The sequence below is a fragment of the Zalophus californianus genome, chromosome 10 (genome assembly GCF_009762305.2).
Source record: "Zalophus californianus isolate mZalCal1 chromosome 10, mZalCal1.pri.v2, whole genome shotgun sequence".
Taxonomy (NCBI): domain Eukaryota; kingdom Metazoa; phylum Chordata; class Mammalia; order Carnivora; family Otariidae; genus Zalophus; species Zalophus californianus.
This window is the reverse complement of record NC_045604.1, coordinates 12402527-12428317: the sequence shown is the minus strand read 5'-3', so window position 1 is coordinate 12428317 and position 25791 is coordinate 12402527. Positions and strand designations below refer to the sequence as shown.

General features: G+C 38.9%; 1 protein-coding gene across 3 annotated transcripts; it reads right to left on the bottom strand.

Annotated features, from left to right (window-relative positions):
- Window positions 1-1263: 1263 nt before the first annotated feature.
- On the bottom strand, window positions 1264-25530 carry BPNT1 (3'(2'), 5'-bisphosphate nucleotidase 1). 3 transcript variants are annotated; one of them, XM_027613447.2, is made up of 9 exons: window positions 25376-25530; window positions 19688-19815; window positions 14297-14401; window positions 12750-12857; window positions 11590-11638; window positions 9978-10069; window positions 5546-5743; window positions 2950-3055; window positions 1264-1903 (listed from the first exon to the last, which is right to left on the bottom strand). In XM_027613447.2, the coding sequence occupies exons 2-9, from the start codon at window positions 19805-19807 to the stop codon at window positions 1755-1757; spliced, it is 927 nt and encodes a 308-aa protein (XP_027469248.1). In that variant the 5' UTR covers window positions 19808-19815; window positions 25376-25530; the 3' UTR covers window positions 1264-1754. The 3 variants fall into 3 exon arrangements, with proteins under 3 accessions (XP_027469248.1, XP_027469250.1, XP_027469249.1); XM_027613449.2 differs by lacking the exon at window positions 25376-25530 and adding an exon at window positions 22209-22358; XM_027613448.2 differs by lacking the exon at window positions 25376-25530 and adding an exon at window positions 22144-22294.
- Window positions 25531-25791: the final 261 nt, after the last annotated feature.

Sequence of the window (25791 nt, the reverse complement as noted above, 5' to 3'; positions counted from 1 at the left end):
GATACAATGAGTGGAAGGGAGAGGAGTTACAGTGCAGGCAGGCAGATTAGTCAGGAAGGCATCACAGTGATGTGTGGAAGAAATAAAGGAGTGTGAGGGTGTAAATTAATGTACAGGCAATGTGAATGAAGACAGAATGTCGACTTCCAAATATGCCTCTTGGATAACTCATTTTTAAATAGGAACCTATAGAAAATGCCTTCAAAGTTATTCTCACATTGCACTTGGGTTTTTTTTTTTCTATTAGGTTTAGTCCCCTCTTTATAGATAGGGAATTCTGTTCAGAGGGAAGTAAATGGATTTAGGAAGTGATTTCCACATTTGGCCAGTTATTAGGATCACCTTGAGGATTTGTAAAATAATTTAAGGAGGGATGGGAAAGAATGAAGAGCTTTGTAGATATAATAATTCACAGACACCTGTGAGACACCAAAGCAGGCTCTTGGGCATGGCAACCTAGAATCTGAGAAGTTTTTTGTTTTGTTTTGTTTAAAGTAAGCTCTACACCCAAGGTGGGGCTTGAACTCACAACTCCAAGATGAAGAGTCACACGCTTTACTGACTGAGCCAGCCAGGCACCCCTGTGAGGTCTAAACTAGATAAAGATTTTGGAATAAGAGCAAACAGAAGCCATATGCATGGATTAGATCATCTACTGAGAAAGTAAAGGGAACCTAGAGCAGAATCTTGGTGAGTGTTGGCATTTAAGCGAAGGGAAAAACCAAGAAAGGAGACCAAGTAGGAGTGGCTAGAAGAGGGAAGAAGAAAATCGCTGAGAGTCCCAAGAGACTGGAGTCATCAAAGATATCAAAGCCACAAAGACCTCTTCAGGCTAGGTTACGGATGTTCTGAAGATATTATCTAAACTTCAATGATTATCGAACTTCCTTAAAATATACAGCATCAAAATTGCTGGGATGAGCCTATGACTGTGTTCCTGAAAAGCCTCCTGGGTGATTCTAATATGTAGTTGGGTTTGAGAACCATTAATTTAGACGACTTGCCTAATCCAGTAACAGAGAAATTTATTTAAAAGCACCGGAAAGATACCCAAAAAAGAAAAATCTAGGCAGAATGTCAGAATATTTTTGATAGCTTATGTTATAATCTCTCCTTGGAAAGAACTAAGGTAAGTCCCTAACTTGCCACAGTTATACAGTAGAATGACGCTGCCATAAGAATAAAGTAATGTCCACAGTAGAGAATATGTCATGTTCAAATACTACTTAAAAATGTTAAAAGGTGGTAAAGAACATAAAAAGCTAGAATTAAATAATTTATTACAAAGAAGCTTTCCCCATAAATCTGTTTCATCAACATACACGACACGATATTCATAACTGGAGTAAGGAAAACTTAAAATTATTGTGAAAAACAAGAATGAGATTCAGGTAACAACTTGTGATTCTGTGCCCTAAGAAACCTATTCACAATAACAGGAATGTTGATTGAACAACCGACCAGAATAGCAAGTTGAAACTAAACCTTCCTTTCATTCCTCCAAATACAAGGGGGAAAAGAACTGTAACACACTTACTTTATAAATCCTTCCGATCTCACAATTGGCCTGGGTGATTAATTAATCAAGAAAGTCTTTAATTGCTTTTTCTATTCCTAAGTAACTAAATATAAATCACCGATCAACAATGAATAAAGTAAAAATGGAATTCTAATAATTCCATCCAATTCATTTTAACGTATATTATTCTGAGAGTCAAGTGTCCTTCTTCTTGCTAAGTAAATGAGATTTTCCTCTAAGGCACAAGTGCATTTTTCACAGATTCTGGAACTCGACTTGCATAGTAGTCGTAATTGCGCAGCGTGGCAAGGACGCCTGCGGAGTTCATGTGCTTCACCTCCTTGTTATACTGAAGGGCATTTCCATGGATATCAGTTAGCTTGCCTACAGAAGAAACATCGATACAACGTTAGCGGCTGGCCAGATGGTTATGTTTCTAGTTATTTTTAAGGGCCTCTTACTTCCCCATGCTATAATATAAATTAATTCTGGATAAGATAGGAAAAATAATGAGCAACTATAAAGGTTTAAGTTTTAATTCCCTTGAACTTAAACTATAGAATTGTGACTAACTGAAAGATAGAAAATTATTTTTTCTCCCTGATTAAAATTAATTTCATTTGGCATTTTTAATTCATATTTCTTGGCATCAATTAATTTCCCTTTTCCTGAGGTGATTACTTTTCCTGTTGGTCTACTCCATTACTACCATTCCCGTTTTCAAAAGTGTTTTCTTCATTCTACCACTGAATATTAAGACTTTATTAAGAGTTTAAGTGAAATATGCTCATCAAATATAATTGTGTTACACTACAGTTTCATTTAGCATCCTAATGAAATGGGATTGTGATGAATTTAACTCTCTTGTCATGTAATATGCTGACGAGATATGATATGGATAATATATTAGGAGAAAGGATAGAACAAAAATCAAGTGTTTTGTTTAAGAGAAGTAAACCGTTATTTAATGGAAATTGAAAAATCATCTTACTATGCATATATTCATAATATTTTTTCAGTCAGATTAAAAAAAATTCTAACTCCATGATCTTAAGCACTAGTACTGAAACATTTACCAGTATTGGCTTAAATGAAACTAAGTGAGATGAAGACAATGGTGATGAACATTTTACTTTTCAAGGAAAAAAAAAACAACCCTAGAAGCATTAAAGCCACAAATCAATAAGGGTTTAATTAAACCAACTATATGTAGCTTGAAATCCAAAAGATAAACAATAACTAAAGAAAATGAATTTGCCGAAAAATCGACGTTCTCACTTCGGAAATGCAGGGGTTGGACCGGCTAATGTCTAGGATTCCTTCGAACTTTTATATCCTCAGAACCTAGGTAAAGTAATACTGAAAGATTCTGTCATAGCATCATATAAAAACTATAACACCTGTAATTCCCCAAAATAAAAGGGACTGACCTCCCACAGCATGTAAAATGACTTCTGGAGCACAAGTATCCCACTTCTTACATCCAGGACTCGCAAATACGTACGCAGAGGCTTTGCCTTCAATCAGCTGAATAATCTGTAGGGTTGGAGATGATAATTATCCCCAGGCCATGAAAAGATTGAAGAATAAGAGAAATCGCTTTTTCTATCAAGTATATTTCATCCATTCCTCTGTCAGACTCAACTTAGGTGAAGGCTTTTAGCAGGTTGAAAGGACAAGAGTATTATCGAGAAATATACAGAATACTATAGAATATAGAATCATATAGTGACCTGAGGGCGGGGGAAGTGGTTAAATAAGCTACAAGGAAGAGATCGGAATAGTCTTCATAGTCCTACTTAAACAAAGTTTTTTTTTATTATGTTGGTTTTTTTCTTACTGTAAAAGCAATATACCCGTATATCGTAGACAAATGGAAGATTTTTAATCTTGTAGATTATATAAAGGATAGAGGAACATCAAGTAGTTCTCTATTGTATAAACTGCAGTAAGTCCTAACACATATGCAATGCCGACTAGGCTAACAAGTAGTTTCTTTTTTTTTTTTTTTTAAAGATTTTATTTATTTATTTGAGAGAGAATGAAAGATAGAGAGCACGAGAGGGAAGAGGGTCAGAGGGAGAAGCAGACTCCCCGCTGAGCAGGGAGCCCGATGTGGGACTCGATCCCGGGACTCCAGGATCATGACCTGAGCCGAAGGCAGTCGCTTAACCAACTGAGCCACCCAGGCGCCCCTAACAAGTAGTTTCTTAAGTCTTTGGAGTCCTACTACATATTATTGTTTCTACTCCTAAAATATTAATTTTTAAATTGTCATCTTAATAACTCCTATAATTCTCAAACAAAACTGAGGTCACTGATAGAAACTGCATGACTCTAAAGAGTAACCTGCTATCAGGCTTTCACGAGTCATTTGCTTATTTTTTGGTTATACGATGAAATAATCAGTACTGTAAAATTCAGACTTCAAATATTCAGATGAAGAGAGCAGACTGAAAGGAGGAAAAGCTCAGGGAATGCAATGTAACGAATTACTCTTCTTAGTACTCTTCAGAAACACCATCAAACAATTAAGCCTTGCCGTAGACTTTTATATAAAAGGTTTTTCTTTCATTTAACAAATGTGCGTCAAGTCTTATTATGTACCAAGAACTATTTCGGGTATATTTTCTTAAGGGAAGAAGGGCTGTAGCCTTTATGAGACTCTTCAAGAAGTCCTCGACATAAAAAAGGTTAATAACTGCCCAACAAGGTCTTTTTATAGGAGAAAAGGTGGGGGATGTGTAGGGTGGGGACTTCTTTCCTAAGGAGGATGGTGTCCCTTGGGAATACAAGACCAAGTGGGATTTTTACGGTTATAAAAGTAAGGGCTAAGAAAAATCACGCCTGTCACTATTTATATTTAGTGAATACCAAGAATACATTTTTTACTTTGAAATGTTTTTGATTCCCCCCCCAACTACTGTTATTTTTAAACTCTCATTTTCATCCTCTTACCAGTAAATGCTTTTGGAAAATCTAAAAATAGTTGATTATTGCTTCCAAAGGGTAGGTGAAGAAAAATGAATTCCACTCAGTTCAGTAAGTATTTACTATTTGCCTTCCCCGGGCCGGGCGTACAAGTGTGAAATGCACATACATCGGGGACTACAGCCGATCCAGCATCACCAGGGTCTGAGCTGGGGGACGGCACGAGATAAGGCTGGGGTGTGTTCAAGAGCCAAAATATAGAGGAATTTACATCCATTCTCACAGGCTTAGATTTTAAATTGTTGTGCAGGGAGTTATCCAAGGATGTGGGGCAAGGAAGTGATATACAGTAAGTTTTGCATTTTTAACTGCTTTATGAGGACTGGGACTGAACAGACAGACCACTTGGAAACCACTGGAAAGTCTGGGTGAGGGATGATGAATTGAAACCTATTAGGGTGGGGGCAGTTGAGATGGACAAGAGGAGACAGGAAGGAATTAAGAAGATACAGACAGGATATGAGGAAGGAAGGAGTCTAGGGTGACTTTCAGGAGTCTGGTGGGAACAATCAGGAAAATGGTAGTTCCATTAAGCAGATAGGAAATAGGAGGAAGGCACGTAGGGGCAGGAAGAAAAACGGAAGAGATCCAATTGGGCATGCTGAATTTGAGATATCTGAAGTATATCATCATGATGAGATCCAGGGGGCAATCGGACGAGAAGAGATCAGGGCTAGGGATGCAGATCCAACTCTGTTCTGTTTCACAATTTTCTCAGAAGGATGGAAGCCTAGGTGAAAGAATGGGGGAAGTATCCAGGAAGGGGAGGCAGGCCCATCCTTAGGGTCCGCAGAAGAAAGGTCTAGGAAGTAACCCAAGAGGGTCCTCGAGAATACGAGGGCTGGCAAGAGGCACAAGATCTTCTCCTAATGACTTCTATTAGCACAGAACTCTCTCAGATAAAAAGACTTGAACCGTAACATTTTAAAAAAATTCAAATGTTGCTGAAATGTGCTTTCAATGGTCAATTACAACCTCTAATTCCTTCTCCCCAGCTCTTATTTCACATTTCGGGAAATGCAGATGTGTTCATACCTTATTTCCTGCTCCTCCCACTCGCAGCACATCATCGGGGTTCATGGCCGTGACACAGTCAGTCACCAACTTGTTGTTATGGGAGCGGGTCGTTGTGATGATGTGTTTCCCAGCAGGCACCTCTTTCAGCTGAAACCCAAAGGCACCTAAACCTAAAACTCCCCAGATTGTCCTCCCCAACACAGCATCTGGTCCTGCCTATGTAAGTGAGAGAAACAACAGCAAAGTTTGTAAGCATCTGGAGAAAAATGTCAGCCATACATAGAATATCGCTTTAGGTTAGCACCATTATTTTTTTTTAAATAAAAATATGACAATGTAATGTAATAAAGAACAAGAACAATATCATCCACCATGAAATTTTCCTGAGATAATCAACTGAGTATTCTCTTGTTGTTTGGGTTAATAACTGGATTTGAGAGCTACTGAAGGGAACTGATGGTTATTCCTGAAAGTCCTCAGGAAAGGAAACATCATATACTGATTCCCGTCTCTTTCTGAATCAGCCACTGATCTCATTATTGTTTTTGCAAACAGCTGTTTGCAAAAGGTACTGAAGTCCCCAGGAAATGAAACACCATGTATTGATTGCTACTTTTCATTATCCAAGAAACAAGGATCTTGTTACTATGGGAATAGATAATGGCAATAATGTATTTTGCTGCTATAGAGACAGGGCAACTGAATAGGCTGATACTGAAGAGTAGCCATGGAAAATGGGGTCAGGGTTAAAGATTTTACTGACAATTGTGGTGGTAAAAGGGCAATGACAATGCAACCTTAGCATCTATATTTTCCTTTGCAGCGTTCAAAGAATTTTCCAAAACACTGTTAAAACTATACAGTTCAAATAGAAAAACATAACCTGATGCATAAAATGATTAACACAGTCATCGAAACACCATTATATTAATATAGTAAACATATATTGCAGACACGCAAACATATATTTTACCGAATACCAAGCAAGTACCAGGCACTATACTAAGTGCCCTACATGTATTATCTCATTTAATCCCCAAATAACTCCATGAAGTACGTATTATCATCCTTGTTTTCCAGATGAGAAAAATGAGATTTGGAATCATTGAAGTAATCTGCCCAAGGACTCCAGGAAGATCATAACCAAACTCAGGCTCATCTGTATTCAAAACCAATATTCTTCATCACTAAACTATACTGCCCCATTTTCCTTGTTAAAATGCTTTCCAACAGGGTGCCTGGGTGGCTCAGTGGGTTAAGCATCTGCCTACGGCTCAGGTCATGATCCCAGGGTGCTGGGACTGAGTCCCACATCGGGCTCCCTGCTCAGTGGGGAGCCTGCCTCTCCCTCTGCTCCTCCTTCCCGCTTTTGCTCATTCGTCTCGCACGCTCTCTCTCTCTCTCTCTCTCATAAAAATAAATAAAATCTTTAAAAAAATTAAAAAAAAATGCTTTCAAACACATCATCTTATTTGCCCACTAACAGTACCCTGGAGTACCCTGGCTGCTGCAGCAGTGAAATATGCTTATGTTGCAGGCTGGATTTCCTAGGAAGCAGACTCTGAGATAGGGAGAGTATTTATTACAGAGTACCCTTAGGAGGGAGGGAAGCATGAGTGGGCAGAGGGAGACGGAGCTGTCATGCAGATCCACCAACAGCCTCAGCTGGCCCGATGGAGAGCTCTGAATCTAGAACTGCCCTTCAGGGTTATAAAAATCAGAAGGAAATACCAGGCACTTATACTCGTGCAATAACCAGTCAGGGGAAACGGACTGCCTTGAGAAAGGGCACACCACGGGGCCTTCCAGCTCTTTACAGGTAAGGCAATCCTTGAAGAGGCGGCCAGCTGAAGGCTGTCTGCTCACAGCTCGCCCTGCAAATGGGACAACAGAGGAACCAAAGAACAAGCACTGGGCGTTCAACATATGTTCATGTGCTTCCTGTGTTCACCATCAAGTCTACACTACAGGAGAGTCTTAGAACCTGAAAAGTACAGATGGGCTCTGGTGCCCATTGGGCTTTCTCTTGATTGCTGAGATACAGGTCACGCTTTCAAGGAACCTATCTATTAATTCAGCTCTCCAGTTATTCTGAAAAGGAAAGGAAAGCATACTAAAGAGTGGACACAGGTATTCTGGTTCCTAAGATGTCACAGTCCCTCCGTGAGTATGTAGACAAAGAGATGTGACCAGGGGATCTGGCACCGTGGGGAGGGAAGGCCGCCAGCCAGCCCTCTGCTGTGCTCCTCGTCTCTCTGTCTCTCTCTCCTTCAGAGCACCACACCAGCTTTCTCGGGGGTGAGAAAGGCTAACATTGTCATCTTATTTCATAATGGTTCATTACGATTCATAGTGGTTAAGAAGCTATCTCCGACATAGACATATAGGCAGATTAGGTTTCCTTGCACTAAGCCACACTGTTTCTTTTAAGTGCCCACCAGCTTCAATATCTGTTAGAATACTAAAGTTTGAATTGTTAGAAGTCTTTCATCTGGCTCAAGAAAGCACTATAGAGTATTTGCTAAGGGCCTGGACCTGGGTTTCTTTCTTTCTTTCTTTCTTTTTTAAAGATTTTATTTATTCATTTATTCAGAGAGAGAAAGCGAGCAAGTGCAGGGGAGTGGCAGAGGGAGAGAGAGAGAAAGAATCCCAAGCAGACTCTGCATTGAGTGCAGAGCCCGACTTGGGGCTCGATCTCAGGACCCCAAGATCATAACCTGAGCTGAAATCAAGAGTCGGACACTTAATCCACCGAGCCACCCAGGCACCCCTGGACCTGGCTTTCAATCTCCAGATCTGTCAATGACAAACTGAGTGGTCTGGGGGCAAGTTACTTGCCTCAGTTTCCTCTTCTTTAAAACAGGAACAAAGTTTCCTTAAAGGACTGTGGTGTGTATTAAATGAGATCATGCATGTGAATCCCTTGAGTCTGGCAGCATACAGTAAGCTCATGACAAATTGTAGCTATTATTATTATACTTATACTGAGGATTACTTAAAATTAAATCTCCAGCCTTGAATACCATCAACGGAACCGGGCAACTTTTCCACTTGTCGCAACAAATTTTAAGGCATAAAAGAGTAGAGGACGAGAGGAAAAAGAGAGTGCAGAGGAACTGTGGTCAAGGGAGAGGCAGCGATGGAAGAAGCAAACAGGAGGAAGTGAGCTGGGACATGGGACGGACAATGGCCACCTGGAGTACCACAAGTCACCTGCCTCTTTTCTACCTACTAGTGGGGCCAAAACCCCACTAGAGCTATTTTTCTCACCTTTGCTTCATTCCTGTGTTCCCTTAACCTCTGCTTTTCATTTTTCTGTGGAAAACGAATACAATGTTTCTAATCTCAGAAAGAAGTGAGGGAAAGTATTAATAACCCCTAAGCACTGTGATCTGATGAAAAGTGCCATACATTACAACATTATCTATGAACTAAATGCCCCTCTTTTAAGTAATGGTATTAACTTACTTTAAAGTTTACATAAAAACCACAAATTTGTGTCTGCATATAATGCTGTATAAATGTTAAAGTCATATTAAAAGAATTCACGACACTTAAGCAATTCAATATGGGAGACTTTCCTAATAATGCACTATTTTTGCTAAATGATTTTAAGAAGCACAGGATTATAAATAAAGTTATAATCGTACACATGAAAAACAAATTTATCTTAGAAGCAGAGATTAATCCTGCTCTTAACTCAAATTAGAAATTCAGTAGTAATAGTCCCCACTCTGGTGACTTTGATTCTCCAAAGTTCTATCAAGATCACATTAATGTAAATACCTCAAATATTTTACTGCAACAATTTCCTTTAACATTTAATGAGATTTCATGGTATATTTCTGCTTTGGAATTACATTAGTCTCTTGCTTCTAAGGAAGACAGTTTGTTTGGAGTATAATAGAAAGTCAGAGCAGATTAGAGAGACAAAATAAGAGAACTGAGTACAAGAACATATCTAGCTCTGTTATCAATGCTGACTACAATTTAGGCGCTATGTAGTATTACCTGGAAGACAACATGGCTAGCATCTTTTCTTGGTTGAAATGGTTCATTTCTTCAATATGCTTCAAGAACCACTTGCAATTCAGGTGTCTCAATGACCAAGCTCATCAAGAACCATATCAGTAATTCAGTAATTCCCAAACTTCTGCATTTGAATCATGAGGCATACATAAAATATATATATATATATATACACACACATAATACATACGGTGTGTCTGCATACACACAGATACATACATATACATTCCTGGTATCAATGCCCTGAGAGGTTCTGATTCAACAGGTCTGCGGTACGATCTGGGAAGCTGTATTTTGTAGACCTCCCCAGTAATTGTACGGGCAATGAAGTTGTAAACAACTGGGTTAGATAACATCAGGAATCATGTAACACTCTACTTACTTATCTAATGAAATATTTTTGTATCATTTATAATAATACCTGGTAGTTGTAATATGGCTGGTTAATAACTCCTGCTATGGCTTTTCCTTCATAAGCAATTCCAATAAGGACTGTCACATTGTCAAGAAGACCTGTGAAGAAGAAATGAGTATCAAGAAGATCAATGATATAACTTGCTCATATTATGACTTATCATCGGCACATCAATTGCTCCAAGCTATTTTTGGAATAAAGGAAAGAAATCTGTAATGATTCATCCATGATCAGTCCTACTTCTGGCAAAATGCACAAATTATAAGAGATGGCTGGCCAGAGTCAGACGTAGGATCTTTGGTTACTTAACTGAATCGACAGACACGGGCTCATTAGTACTGTCTGTATACCTACTGAAAAAGCCAGCCATAACTCTGCAGCCATTACTGTTAGATTCCTGGGTCCCTCCGCCACCTTCCATGTCACTGCTGCCTGCTGGATCACTCTCTACTCCAGGATTATTGTCTAGACCTGCATTGCAAGTCTCTAAGGTAAGGTTTCTCAAAGTGCAGTCTACGGATTACCAAGCAGCATTGGAATTAACTGGCATAATTTTTTTTTTAAAGTATGCTCCACACCCAACATGGGGCTCAAACTCACGACCCTGAGATTGAGAGTTGCACGCTCTACTGACTGAGCCAGCCAGGCACCCCTTAACTGGCATAATGTTAGTATTGATTCTCAGGGTCCTTCCCAGAGCTAGTGAATCAAAATCTCTGGAGGTGGGGGTCAAGATCTAAACAATCTATCTGGGTGTTCTTATATATACTAGGCTGTCTAGAGCTTTCCTATTTCTTAATGGATTTATAGTGACATTTTACTGCATACACATACATATACATACACGTGCATACATACTGTGTGACTGACTCATTACAGATATGTCTCACCCAAGTAGAGTTTTTTCTAATGATTACGAGAAATCTTGTTTTTAAGTCATGAAGCGGAGAACCAATATAAGAAAACCTATGTAGATCTCAGTTTCAAAAATAAAACTCTAAGCTTATATATGGTCTGCTCCTAAAACCTAAAACTCTGGCTCTGAGCCTGGTCTTTTTACTTTAATGCTGCCAATTTTATTTTAATGTGTTGCTTTCTAATTTTTCTCATCTTAGGCAATTTCAGAAAGGAGAAATATTGTACCGTGTTCCCAAACTCATCTTTAAAGGTGAAGCTGTGAGTGAGAAGGCAGCTCACAGATGGCGAGGGTGGGGGGCGCGGGGGGGAGGTGTGTGGACCTGGCAGGGGAGGGCGTGGTAGTAGAGCAAGCACACCTGGGCTTTTCCTTGTTCTCTCCCCCAATGGAGCTGGGGGTTCAGCGTGGTCCCTTTGGTAACCCTGGCTTTGGGTCAGTTATTCCCACCTGGGGGACATTAGAATCATGGCACTGGTAGAGGGTCAGGGGGTGGTATTTGAAGGGACTGAATTTTCTCCCTCTCTGTCTTGACAATCACTGATATACAATAATAGCGTGGATAAGCATAAATACAGCTTCAGGGCATAGACATAAAATATGATACTGGGTTGTCACGCAGCAGATGAACTACTAAGTATTTCCAACTAAGTATCACATACTAGACCCATTGCTATCAAAAACAAATACCAAAGAGATACCAACCTTCAGTATATTCCTTGGTACCATCCAGAGGATCAACCCACACCACAAGCTAAAAAAAGGGAAATATCCAAATTAAGCATACGACATTTAAAAAATAGGTTTAAGTAGATTAAAAACACCTTTTTTTTTCATTTTTGAAGTTATATTTTGAATTGCTTAAGCTAATATCATCAGTTTTGTGATAGTAAAAAACCTTACTGTTTTGTAATCATGGGAAAAGTCCATTTAAATTAGAGAAAAGTCTGATCTAAGAATTTTAAATAGGAAATGCTTCACTCATCCATTTACTGTCACCTGAACACTAAACACAATGCTATGAACACACTGAGGTCTAGGTGGTGGTACAGGGAAAACTTTAAAGTGGCATCAAAAATGTTTTTAAACAGTGTGTGGCTGCTACTCACTCTGACATATAAATGCTGATTTTTTTAAAAAAAAAAATAATGACGGTCTAATTTTAACTTAAGGACACCGTTTATATCCAGCCAAGAAAAATGAACGGTTTATAAACCGACAGTAGACAGAAAAAGAAATCCCTTCAACTTAGGACTTCAACATGATTCAGGATATGCAGACCCACCAGAATTACAGTGCTTGGCATGAATCTGTGAATGAAGCCCCCTTCTCCCAGAAGACACCACATCTCACTGTCTTTGTGTCCCCCCTCCCTCAGAGCAAAGTGCCCTACTCACATTAGGTACTGATGAATGTGTGTTAAGTCAATCAAACCTCAACAACTGAAGAATTAGCATAGTTATCTGAAGCTACAGATTTAAACAACTTTATAAAGGAAGCGAGGTGAGTTTTATAGCCTTCCAAACATAAGGCAGCGACCTATCTCACAGCTTTCCGGCCTCAATTACCAACGAAATGTTGTACTACCAAACCTACTAACAAATTAGATGTTCTCCCTAGAAGTATTTTTAGTAATAGTTTTAGAGTAGAGAAGAAACTGATAGGATGAGGAACAGAACCCTATATTAACAGGTCACACATTCCCATATGGTCGCCTGACACTTCTGTGCTGGCCCTGAAAGATTTCAAGTTCCTAGGGGCCCCTATTTTATGTCTACCAGCTTTTCGACCTTACAGGCAAATTTTATTTACTAGAGCACAAACATGAAGGCTAACAAAGACTTAAATAATCATATGGCTCATACATCCTCTTCTTTAACAGCACTGTACTGGGATGGGCACGGCTGCTGCAGTATCTCCTCCCACTGACCATCTTCAATGAGCTCTTGGTCCACTTCTTCAAAAGGCAGATCCTAAAGCAAATAACGCTGATGGTTACTGAAGTTGTTTGGTATTCACAGAGCACCCTTCGTCTTAGTAACAGAAGAAATGCAACATCAGAGTTCACCAGGCCTTCCTGTTTCCCATTTATGTTAAGAGCTTACCCTGAGTCAAAAAATAAAGCACACTGACTAAAATTGCAAAAATGACCACATATAGTTCATCAAAGTTGACTACAAAAAAAATTCCATCTTCATTATCCTGAACAGTTTTTCTAAAAAAAAATCTAAGTGTTATAAACTTATTTAAATAAGTGGCTCTGCAGATGTCCATCGCCAGATGAATGGATTAAAAAAGATGTAGTATATACATATAATGGAATATTACTCAGTCATCAAAAAGAATGAAATCTCCCCATCTGTAATGATGTGGATGGAACTAGAGGGTATTACACAAAGCAAAATAAGTCAATCAGAGAAAGACACTTATCATATGATCTCACTGATACGTGGAATTTAAGAAACAAAACAGGATAATAGGGGAAGGGAGGGAAAAATAAAACAAGATGAAATCAGAGAGGGAGACAAACCATAAGAGACTCTTAATCATAGGAAACAACCTGAGGGTTGCTGGAGGGGAGGGAGTGGGGGGATGGGGTAACTGGGTGATGGACATTACGGAGGGCATGTGATGTAATGAACACAGGTTATTAATAAGACTAATGAATTACTGAACTCTACCTCTGAAATTAATAATGTATGTTAATTAATTGAATTTAAATTTAAAAAATAATCAAAAACAAAAACAAACAAACAAAACTTAAGAGTTCTGACTTCACTCTAGTTTCCATAGGGAACACTTAAATGGCTTTAAATGCCTAACCCGCCCTCAACAGGATTCAGTGTATAATAATTCATCATGAATTAATCATTAAAAACCTATCTGTAAGCATAAGATTCCTGCCCCTTATTATCCTAAGCCCTTAGTAAACACACTCTCAAATATCAAAATAAATAAATAAATAAATAAATAAATAAATAAGTGGTTCTGACATGAGATACTTCTCTCTCAATTACATGAGATGCGAATTACTTCACTTTCAGTGTTATAGTCTTTGGACAAGTGTGCAAGGAAGCCTAATTAAAAAAAAAAAACAACAGAAACAACAAAATCCATTTTATTCCAAAATTCTAGAACTCTGCCCATCTCATAGTTTGCATGCTGATTATTACAACAGGAACCCTATCTTCTGTGGTCAAGAATTGAGACATCTGCCTAGAAATGGACTAAAATATTTTATAATCAGACATTTCCTTCAAGTCCAAGGAATAGGCTAATTATTTTGGTGTTAAAACACCAGATGTAACACTTGAGATAGTAACAGTAGTACGGAAGTCATTAAGTGGCAATTATAACTCCATATGGGAAACAGCTCCCGTTAAAAAATTAGTGCATCCCTGACAAGTCTTACCTCTTCCCCTATGATTGTGAGCTTCGGGAATTTCCGTGCCAATGAAGAGCATATGCTCATTTGTGCCAATCGGTCAGCTTTGGTCTGCAGGTCTGTTGCACAGGTCTGCAACAAAGAATGTAAATTTTAGCAGAACTAATCTGAAGTCAGTTGTTCTCTGATTCCTAATGCATGAGTGTCTATGTCATTTAAGTTGCACTGTCTGTTTTTAGATTCATGGAACTTAACACCAAATGAGTCAACTAGTTTCCTGGCTTGGTTTATCTCATGGAATTTATAGTGGTTAAAGTTTGGAAAGGAGCTTTTAGATTATTAGAGCACTTTTTCCCCCATTTGAGAAATCCCCTTCATAAGATCTCTAGATCAATCTTTTGCTTAAAAAGATGAAGAGATAGGAAATTCATAACTTTTCAAGGCAGTCAAAGCTAAAAACTATTTTTAATTGTTTGAAAGGTATTCCCAATTTGGATCCTTCTATAACTTCTACTCACTAGTCTTCTACTGATCTACTTAACATCTACTTTCCTAATAATTCAACAGGTCCTCAGGATGATAGAAAGAATTCCTATTTCTAAAATATAAAAACTATGAAAATGAACAGCAATAACATTTGATATATAACATTCTCACTCAATCCCTATGTCAGATAGTCATTCCAGTAAAAGACGGTGGAAAATCTTGCAAATGACAGCCACAACCTCTTTTGTTAGTCTGCTTTCAAAGAATTATGACATGCTGCAATTTATATACGTCTGGTTAGGTAGAATTACAGAATGCATTATTTTAAATAGTAAAAATTTTACAATACTTTTAATGAAACAAGGAACGATCATGAAAATCAAAGACTTTTATGCTACACTGAAGTCTGCTGGTTACCTACATGCGAAGTACTAGCCTGCTGGAATTTTGGGCCACAAAGACAGAGATTTTTGTTTTATTTCCTAAAGAATTGTGTCTGGCACACCATAGGTACTTTAGAAATACCTGTTGAAACTTCTTAAAAGAATTGTTAAATTTGAAGATGACTTCTGTATCAATCAAGTCTAGAGACTACTCTCTAGAGAAAAGCAGACACATTGACAGCCATAAAGTATATGAGGAAAGCTGTCCCAATTCTTTCCTTGTCCAGGATAATATTTCCTGCTCTTTCTACTGACATAGTGCCAGACTGAAACTGAATCATCTGAATCCTTTGTGTGACAAATTTAATTCTGCCCAGCCTCTTTTAAAATGAGGTGTCAACAAAGTGCCTGACCAATAGAGAGGACAGGGAGATCGTTACCTTTTTCATTATCTATTACCTAGAAGTGCCTGATACAGAGGACAGGGAGATCATTACCTTTTTTATAATCTATTACCTAGAAGTTAGTTACCTTTTTCATTATCTATTACCTAGAAGTGCCTGATACAGAGGACAGGGTGATCATTACCTTTTTTATAATCTATTACCTAGAAGTTTGTTACCTTTTTCATTATCTATTACCTAGAAGTGCCTGATACAGAGGACAGGGTGATCATTACCTTTTTTATAATCTATTACCTAGAAGTGCCTGACCATACAGAGGACAGGGAGAGCGTTACCTTTTTCATTATCTATTACCTAGAAGTGCCTGACCATGCAGAGGACAGGGAGAGCGTTACCTTTTTCATTATCTATTACCTAGAAGTGCCTGACCATACAGAGGACAGGGAGAGCGTTACCTTTTTCATTATCTATTACCTAGAAGTGCCTGATACAGAGGACAGGGTGATCATTACCTTTTTTATAATCTATTACCTAGAAGTGCCTGACCATACAGAGGACAGGGAGAGCGTTACCTTTTTCATTATCTATTACCTAGAAGTGCCTGATACAGAGGACAGGGTGATCATTACCTTTTTTATAATCTATTACCTAGAAGTGCCTGACCATACAGAGGACAGGGAGAGCGTTACCTTTTTCATTATCTATTACCTAGAAGTGCCTGACCATACAGAGGACAGGGAGAGCGTTACCTTTTTCATTATCTATTACCTAGAAGTGCCTGACCATACAGAGGACAGGGAGAGCGTTACCTTTTTCATTATCTATTACCTAGAACTGCCTGACCATACAGAGGACAGGGAGAGCGTTACCTTTTTCATTATCTATTACCTAGAAGTGCCTGACCATGCAGAGGACAGGGAGAGCGTTACCTTTTTCATTATCTATTACCTAGAAGTGCCTGATACAGAGGACAGGGTGATCATTACCTTTTTTATAATCTATTACCTAGAAGTGCCTGACCATACAGAGGACAGGGAGAGCGTTACCTTTTTCATTATCTATTACCTAGAAGTGCCTGACCATACAGAGGACAGGGAGAGCGTTACCTTTTTCATTATCTATCACCTAGAAGTGCCTGACCATACAGAGGACAGGGAGAGCGTTACCTTTTTCATTATCTATTACCTAGAAGTGCCTGACCATGCAGAGGACAGGGAGAGCGTTACCTTTTTCATTATCTATTACCTAGAAGTGCCTGACCATGCAGAGGACAGGGAGAGCGTTACCTTTTTCATTATCTATTACCTAGAAGTGCCTGACCATGCAGATGACAGGGAGAGCGTTACCTTTTTCATTATCGATTACCTAGAAGTGCCTGACCATGCAGAGGACAGGGAGAGCGTTACCTTTTTCATTATCTATTACCTAGAAGTGCCTGACCATGCAGAGGACAGGGAGAGTGTTACCTTTTTCATTATCTATCACCTAGAAGTGCCTGACCATACAGAGGACAGGGAGAGCGTTACCTTTTTCATTATCTATCACCTAGAAGTGCCTGACCATGCAGAGGACAGGGTAGTTGTTACCTTTTCCATTATCTATTGGCTCGAAGTGCCTGACCGGTACAGATGACAGGGCGATCGTTACCTTTTTTATCATTTATTACATTTAAGTATGTGACAGGTACAGAGGACAGGGAGATTACTGCCCGTACAAAGGACAGGGAGATTATTACTAGAAGTGTCTGACCAATACAGAGGACAGGGAGATTATTACTGTTTTTCCATTACTCCTTAGCTATAGGCTCCTGTTGGAGCACTCTGTCAGCTTCAGAGGGGTACTGATAAATTAATAGATCGACCAGTTCCTTCTTCTGGGTCCAGTTACAAGAGTTGATGACCAGCTATCCTCCAACCCAGGGAAAGCCAAATCCTAGAGTCCCATTGCTTAAAGCAGTTCATCTCAAAAATGGTGCATAAGAGGGGCGCCTGGGTGGCTCGGTCATTAGGTGTCTGCCTTCGGCTCAGGTCATGACCCCAGGGTCCTGGGATCGAGCCCCGCATCGGGCTCCCTGCTCCGCGGGAAGCTTGCTTCTCCCTCTCCCTCCCCCCTGTTTGTGTTCCCTCTCTCGCTGTGTCTCTCTCTGTCAAATAAATAAATAAAATCTTAAAAAAAAAAAAGGCTGTAAGATTAGTAGCCTTCTGAAAGTCGCTGAATTACATTGTTGGTTTATCACTGAGCATGTACGTTGTCAACTAAAACCTCTTTTTTAAACAAATATAAATCAGATTTACTTATTACTTGAACACAAATATTTTGGGAACTTATAATTATTCCTGATATAATATCCTGTTGGATTTTGCCCTCTTTTCTTAGTGTTTGTAACTTTTTGAGTACTTTTTCTGTGATCCAATATATTAACTATTGTTTCCAGGTTCATTTTATTGATAAATTTGATAAGTATGATCTCTATATCCTCCTGTTCCACATTTTTGAGAAGATACATTCAATGAATTTTTAAAACTGTATTTAAGTTAAAGGTTAAAGAGAAAAGGACAGAGTTGGAAGCAGAGTCCTATGATCTGTCCCAATGATTTTTTCTTGTTGATGTGAATCGTGAATTAAAATGTTTGGGTAACATTGTTCACCCACTTATGAATATACCTAACAGTGGTTCAAGATGGGGGATGGGAGATGTCACGTCCATATTTATCAATAGCTTGAATTTTTTTTGACAATGAAAATTTTTTTTCTGAAATCAAGATATATTGTATCTACTTCCTATACTATTAAGCCCATAAATCTATCAAAATTAGAAATGAGTTTTACTTAACTTGTTCTTGTGATTTTCATTCTATTATTTTTTTAAGTTTTATTTATTTAAGTAATCTCTACACCCAGTGTGGGGCTTGAACTCATGACCCTGAGATCAAGAGTCAGTGCTCTTCTGAGTCAGCCAGACACACCCCGATTTTTATTCTTATTTTTTTTTTCTAGCTGGGGGAGGCAAGGAGAGGGGCAGAGGGAGACGGAGAGAATCAGAAGCAGGCTCCACATCCAGTGCAGAGCCCGATGCGGAACTCGATCTCACGACCCTGAGGTCATGATGAGCTGAAATCAAGAGTTGGACGCTTAACCGACTAAACCACCCACGCACCCCTATTCTTAATTTTTAAAAGCACTTATGTTGAATGTCCTATAATTAGTTTATCTGAACTTATTACTAAGTTGTTTTTTACTCATTTTTGGTCCTCATTTTTTTCTGCTGACAGCCTTAGATAGATGTCTGACTTAACAACAACTCTATTTATAAATCATTATAATGTTAATAGTTATTTATACCCTGTAATTTTCTCACTTGGGCAAAATTATAATACAATCTTCTTTAAAGGTTATGATAAAAAGTCAATATATGGAAACTTACATTTAAAAATTGCAACGTGAAATGATAACCAAATCTTGTAGAATAAATTATATTTTGAACTAGAACACATGCATAGTAGGATTTTCTTTTAAGAATCAACTATCACTAGGGGCACCTGGCTGGCTCAGTCAGTAGAACATGCATGCAACTCCTGATTTCACCATTGTGAGCTCAAGCCCCATGCTGGGTGTAGAGCTTACCCAAAAAACAAAAACGAAAAGAATCAACTATCATGATAAACTATCTTTCTGATAATTTACCTAAGTTTTTTTTTTAATTTACCTAAGTTTTTAATTATCATTCTAGGGGGAAAATAAAACAACAACCTTGTCTTGTATTTCTTTTCCATGAAGAAGAAAAAAGTTTAAAGCTCTGACTATAAGGAATACTTATTTATATGCCAGATTTTACCAACATGTCAAGTTCACTAAGGACTCAATGGCCTGTAACAGATTACTTTAGGATATGAAGCTTGGTTACAGTGCTCTGGGGCTGGACAGCAGTCAGAAGGCCTAACCATGAAAGTTTTGGATGCAGGAAGTCTGGAATCATTTTCAAAACAGAAATGGAGCCTATTTGAACTAAGGGTCTAGCAATCTCCACAGGGGAGACATTAATTATTTCAACTATTGAAGTGTGTCTCCAGATTATTATATCCTTTAGCTAAAACGTGAAGGAACAAAAATAAAGTTGGTATGAAATGAGATGAGACTTTCAGTACCTTCTCCACAATACCCAGGTCTCCTTCAGCAATAACACGTCTGACTATGGTTCCTGCCTTTTGAGCAATAGAATATGCTGAGGCTACAAGCCGCATCAACACGGTGTGACTGGAAGCCATGATAAGCCCTAAGGGGAAATTAAGAGAAACATTGTTACTTTCAAAGCCAACTACTGGTTTCAGTCACTTGAATTCAATTCAACACATATTTACTGAGTACTTAACTGTACAGATCCTTTAATAAACATTTGCTAAGGGACTTGGAAAAACCTCCATTTCAGCATTAACTCTCAATAAATTTTATAGTATTCACTCTTTCTGCAGATGGGACATTTTGAAGCATGGGGAAAACTGGTGCAGGCCTATGAGCACGTGAAAAAGTTTTACGTATGAGGTACATGTATATATCTGCAAAGGCTGTGGAAATTCCACCAGGGGCTAAAAATGTAAGCTATAACATCTGCCATGGACAAGCTAGTATTTTGGTGGATTAGGGGTAAAATATCGTAACCTGAAGTCTGTAACATAAAACTGGTAAGAGCCAAGAGGGGTATGAATAACATAAGAGATGTGGGTATATGTACAGAGTAATTAAAAAAAGGAGGGGTTGCATGGGATTACAATAAGTTTCTAAAAACCAATGAATGTTCCATTGGAGATTAAATAAAATTTAATCTGCTGGCTATTTACTACCATCATCATCAATTGCCAGATAAAGCGAATATGCAACACACCTAATTGGGGTGAAGACCAATCATCTGGACAAGTAATGAGTGTCAGAATAGCCCCTGGCCCAATGGAAAATATGGGAAAAACAGCCTTCAGCATAAAGTATATTCCTCTTTGAAAATACAAATTCAAACCCTGCAATTTTAGTGACTGTTTTGAGGCTGGGATGTACCACCCAGACTCCCTTCAGGGCTGAAGAACATTTCCCCAGCTGCTTAGAGTGCCACCAACAGATGGCTTTTAGCTGCCACCTTTCTTTGGGAATTTATCTGCTGAGAAAAGTCACTGCACCTGCAATGGGTCAACAGAGGGGATGGGTTTAAAGGCCACTCCACACTCCAACGGGGCTGCCACCCCAACTCTGCTGGGTCACCGTAGCTTCTGAATGCCCAACAGGGTTGGTTGACTAAGGCCTTCGCTGAGACTGCATCACGCCCAACTCCCCACTCCCCCAGGCATCACTACCTTCTTCACATTTCCCGTAAGTGATCCCAAGAACACTCCCTAACAAACCTCTTGGACTTTTTCTCTGTCTCAGAGGGCTCACAGGAAACCAACTGATGACAAAAACTCTCAGCCCTCCAATCGAATCTGGTCAGCATTATTTCAACTCAACAAAGGAACATAATACAGAACAGAAGGGACATTAAGAACCTCAATTCAGCAAGTCATTATTCCACCACCAATTTCTTTTTTTTTCCTACTGCCAATTTCTGACTGCATATTTGATCTGATGTGCCTTTTAAGCTCTTTACATCTTTTTTCTCTCATCCGAATTCCAGTCACAGGGATTATGAACATTAATTGAGACAATAAACAAGTGAAGGGTTTGAAACCCTTCAGAAGGAGAACAGAATTGAATTGTGGCCAGTAGTTGTCTGGAATAAAGATGAAAATAAAATGAATTCCTATGTACTTAAATTCTCTTTACCTTATTACATCATAATCCAGCTAGATTCATTTTATTGGCAGGCTAGGTAAAAAAAAAAAACTGCTTATGAAAATTACTAACACTCAAATAGAAAAGAGGAGAAATAATTCAGCAAACACTTTGTTGACCTTACTTCTACTTCCTTATTATCCCTGACCAGCTACATATCTGATTTATTCTACAGTGGAAAAGGTAGTCTTCAGGCAACTAATCATGTCCTACCCAAATGTCTTAACTACTGAGGATATTTTAATATGTGTTGGAATGCTCATTCAGTCCCCAAGTTATATAAAATGTCATTGGTGAAAGGCAGACCATTTTCCCTCACTGTATGGTAGTGTTGTACCTTTTCACAGATATCACTTATATTTCAGCCAATTAAGCAATCATTCCAGCCTTGTCAGGCTTCCTAAATGACTAAACCACTTCTTTTATGTTTGCCACATCCACAGTATTTTCTTATAAAGACAACCTTTTAGGCTTGTTCTACGACATTCCTCATAAAATGCGTACTATATGAACTGCCATTTAAAGCTAACACCAGTTTCGTAAGAATGTAACAGGTTTGAGGTAAAGAACAACAGTGATTTTTAAAGAGGTCCCGCAAATCACTTTTAGCTGGCAAATAAAATATTCCTACCAATTTCTCTGAAATACTTCTTCGGTCCAAACATACTTAGTAATGAAGTATTATTATCTCCTTGTCGAATATTTTTCTTACATATTTTTTCAACAAATGAATACAATTTTGGCCCTTAATAAAGAAAATGAATCTAATCATATTATGAAAACACACCTGGAAAAGAGATTCCCGTTAGCCTTTTTAATTGCGGCCCCTTCCAGAACCCAAGTGAGAATCACCTTGTAGATTGTATTGATGGAGAACCCGCAAGGCCGCCGCCGCCGCCGCCGCCAAAAAGCTACCTGCAAGTTGCTAACTTCCGTCTAGCAGCTCAGGTTATATACACAGTACTTCCTTCTCTACCAGGTTTACATCTTCTGGGTCCTAAAGCACCACCCTCTGTGAACACAGCTTTATGACAGCTTACTCAAAAACGGGATAAGGCAGCTAAAGGCATAGGCACGGGAGCCAACCGCCAGCGTTCAAACCCTGGCTCTGGTGTATGTTAGCCATATGAACTTGGGAAAGCCACTTAAATTCTCTGTGCCTCAATCTGTAAAATGGAGCTAATAATAGTCTCTATAGCATGGGGTTGTTGTAATTATTAAATGAGCAATGCAAGTAAAGCACTTGTAACAATCCCTGGCACAAGGTAAGCACTAAATCACACTGGCTAACCATTACTGTGATAACTGTCCTCATTACTGGCTATCCTGAAGAGACAGCAGGGTACTGTTCCGGGCAAAAAAATTCCTACGGCTTCTGCAACTTTATTTTGACCCTGATGATGTAATATGATAACCAATACAATCCAGAATCACATTACAGATTCTTTTTCATAACATTCAGAGCTTGAGGCTTAAAGTAGTATGAAAAAAGGTTGTATGCCACTTACGGCTATCAACCTAACATCCCATCCTTTAAGAAATCTTTACAGTAGCCAATAGGGCTAGTTCTGAAGAATTAAAAACAGGAATCAAATGATCCATTTCCTTTGACAGCCTGGGAAAGGTAATTTGAATTCAATATAAAGGTGGTGAGCACGTGAGGATTAGGATCTAAAAAGGAATGATGGGGGTGCCTGGATGGCTCAGTCAGTTAAGCATCTGCCTTCGGCTCAGGTCATGATCCCAGGGTCCTGGGATGGAGTCCCACATCGGGCTTCCTGCTCAGCAGGAGCCTGCTTCTCTCTTTCCCTCTCCCCCGACCCTGTTTGTTCTCTGTCTCTCTCAGACTCTCTCAAATGAATAAATAAAATCTTTTAAAAATGAATGACTGAAATGTTGGGATCCAAAGGGGTAGGTGCACCCCGATGTTTATAACAGCAATGTCCACAATAGCCAAATTGTGGAAAGAGCCAAGATGTCCATCGACAGATGAATGGATAAAGAAGATGTGGTATATATGTATATGTGTACACACACACACACACACACACACACACACACACACAATGGAGTATTATGCAGCCATCAAAAAGAATGAAATCTTGCCATTTGCAATGACATGGATGGAACTGGAGGGTATTATGCTGAGCAAAATAAGTCAATCAGAGAAAGACATGTATCATATGACCTCACTGATATGAGGAATTCTTAATCTCAGGAAACAAACTAAGGGTTGCTGGAGTGGTGGGGGGTGGGAGGGATGGGGTGGCTGGGTGATAGACATTAGGGAGGGTATGTGCTATGGTGAGCACTGTGAAGTGTGCAAGACTGTTGAATCATAGATCTGTACCTCTGAAGCAAATAATACATTATATATTAAAAAAAAAGAAGATAGCAGGAGGGGAAGAATGAAGGGGGGGAAATTGGAGGGGGAGATGAACCATGAGAGACTATGGACTCTGAAAAACAAACTGAGGGTTATAGAGGGGAGGGGGGATGGGAGGATGGATTAGCCTGGTGATGGGTATTAAAGAGGGCACGTTCTGCATGGAGCACTGGGTGTTATACGCAAACAATGAATCATGGAACACTACATCAAAAACTAATGATGTAATGTATGGTGATTAACATAACATAATAAAATGAATGACTGAGTTCCCAATCAAAATACAAAGGTTGTATCTTTTGAAACCTAATCAAGTGATGCTAAGGTTCAAGGTCATCTAGAAAAATAAAAATATGAGCATAACAGAGCAATTTCTGAAAAAGAACAATGAGCCAAGATACTCTCCTTACCAGTTATCAAAATATGATATAAAACTATAGTAATTACACAGTTTAGTCCTGGGCAGAATTAAATCCCAGAAGTAGATCCAAACACACTAAAGGTGGTATTTCAAATCACAAGGGAAATTGTGCAAAAATGGTGGGAACAGTTGCCAATCTTTTTAAAAAAAATGTTGGAAACGTTTTGCATTTTTGTATCAATATACATTCCAGATCAATGCATGATTTTAGAAGTAAAGAAAGAAACCACAAAAGCATGAGAATAAAACCGTGTGAAATATTTTGTAAATTTGGTAAAGGACTTTTAAACATGAGAAAAACTAAGAATCTATAAAAGAATATATTGACAAATTTGACTGAATGAAAATTAAGATATCTATGTAATCAAATTACCACAAGCAAAGCAGATGATTGACAAAATGAGGAAAAAAATTTTGTATCATGTACCAGACATCTGAGTTAATTTTGGTTATGTAAAGGGCTTTTACATCAATATGTTAAAGATGAATAATCTAGTAGAAAAATGAGCAAAGGACACAAATAGGCTATTCCTATTAAAAGAAAAACAATGGCCATTAATTACACGAAATGCTCAGTTTCGTTAATGATGAAAGAAGTGCAAATTAAAACAGCAAAAGATGATTGTTCATGTGTAAGACTGGCATAGATAAAAACGCCCAGTGTTGGCTAGCCTGTGAGGGATCATCCTCCTGAGCACTGTGAGCAAGGATGCAAAGTGGTTAAAACCTCTTAGGATGATTTTGAAAAGTTTACTGAGAGTAAAATGTACACATCTTTGAAACTAGCAATTATATTTTCAGGGAAACCTGAATAAAGCAAGCAAGGCTACAAGTATGTAGGAGAGACAGTAGGAAGAATGTGTGCTATTTGAACGAAATTTAATTTCAGACATAAGGCAGTTTCTAAATTTGAGTGCACTAACGAACCCACTGCCTAGGTTTGCCTTGTTAATTCTACAATAAATAGCCATGAAAAGACCCTGGAGGACGAAAATAAACGCACCGATCAACAATTAAATTGTTGACACTCAAGAATCTAGGTCCGAAATTGGAACATCTAGAGAGGCAATCTGACTCAGGCAAACTTTTTTCTTTTTTAAACATAAATCCCTGTAATCTCCTTGTATCTGTGCAAAGGGGTGGAGTTAGGGGACCAATAAATGAGTCAGATCTGCCCAAGGTCTTGCCCTGACTCGCAGGGGAGAAACTTACTGTGACAAGCCTGGAACAAAGATAGACGAAAGACACTTGAAGGGTAACAACAGAAAGCTATCAAGCAACAGGTCTCTCGTCGGGTCCAACACCTGGCCGCCTTCCCGTCAATAGGTCGAACGTTGGTGGATGTAGGACAAACCTACCGCAGCTACTGAGCATGCGGGAAATTCGGCGCAGGCGCAGAACACCTACTCCCACGACCGCCGGAGACTTCCGACCCGCCAGAAAACTCCATTTCTCCGTGTTTTTCCCTGAACTCTCTGGCGGCGTGTGTCGCCTACTGTAATAGCGAGAGGTGTGCCTGCCTACTTTTAAAAGATTCATTCTGGTTTCAGGGGTCTTCCAGTCCACTTTGCACACTCTTAAAATGTTTATTGGACTAGTGATATCGCACTGCGGTGGTCAGGGAGGGC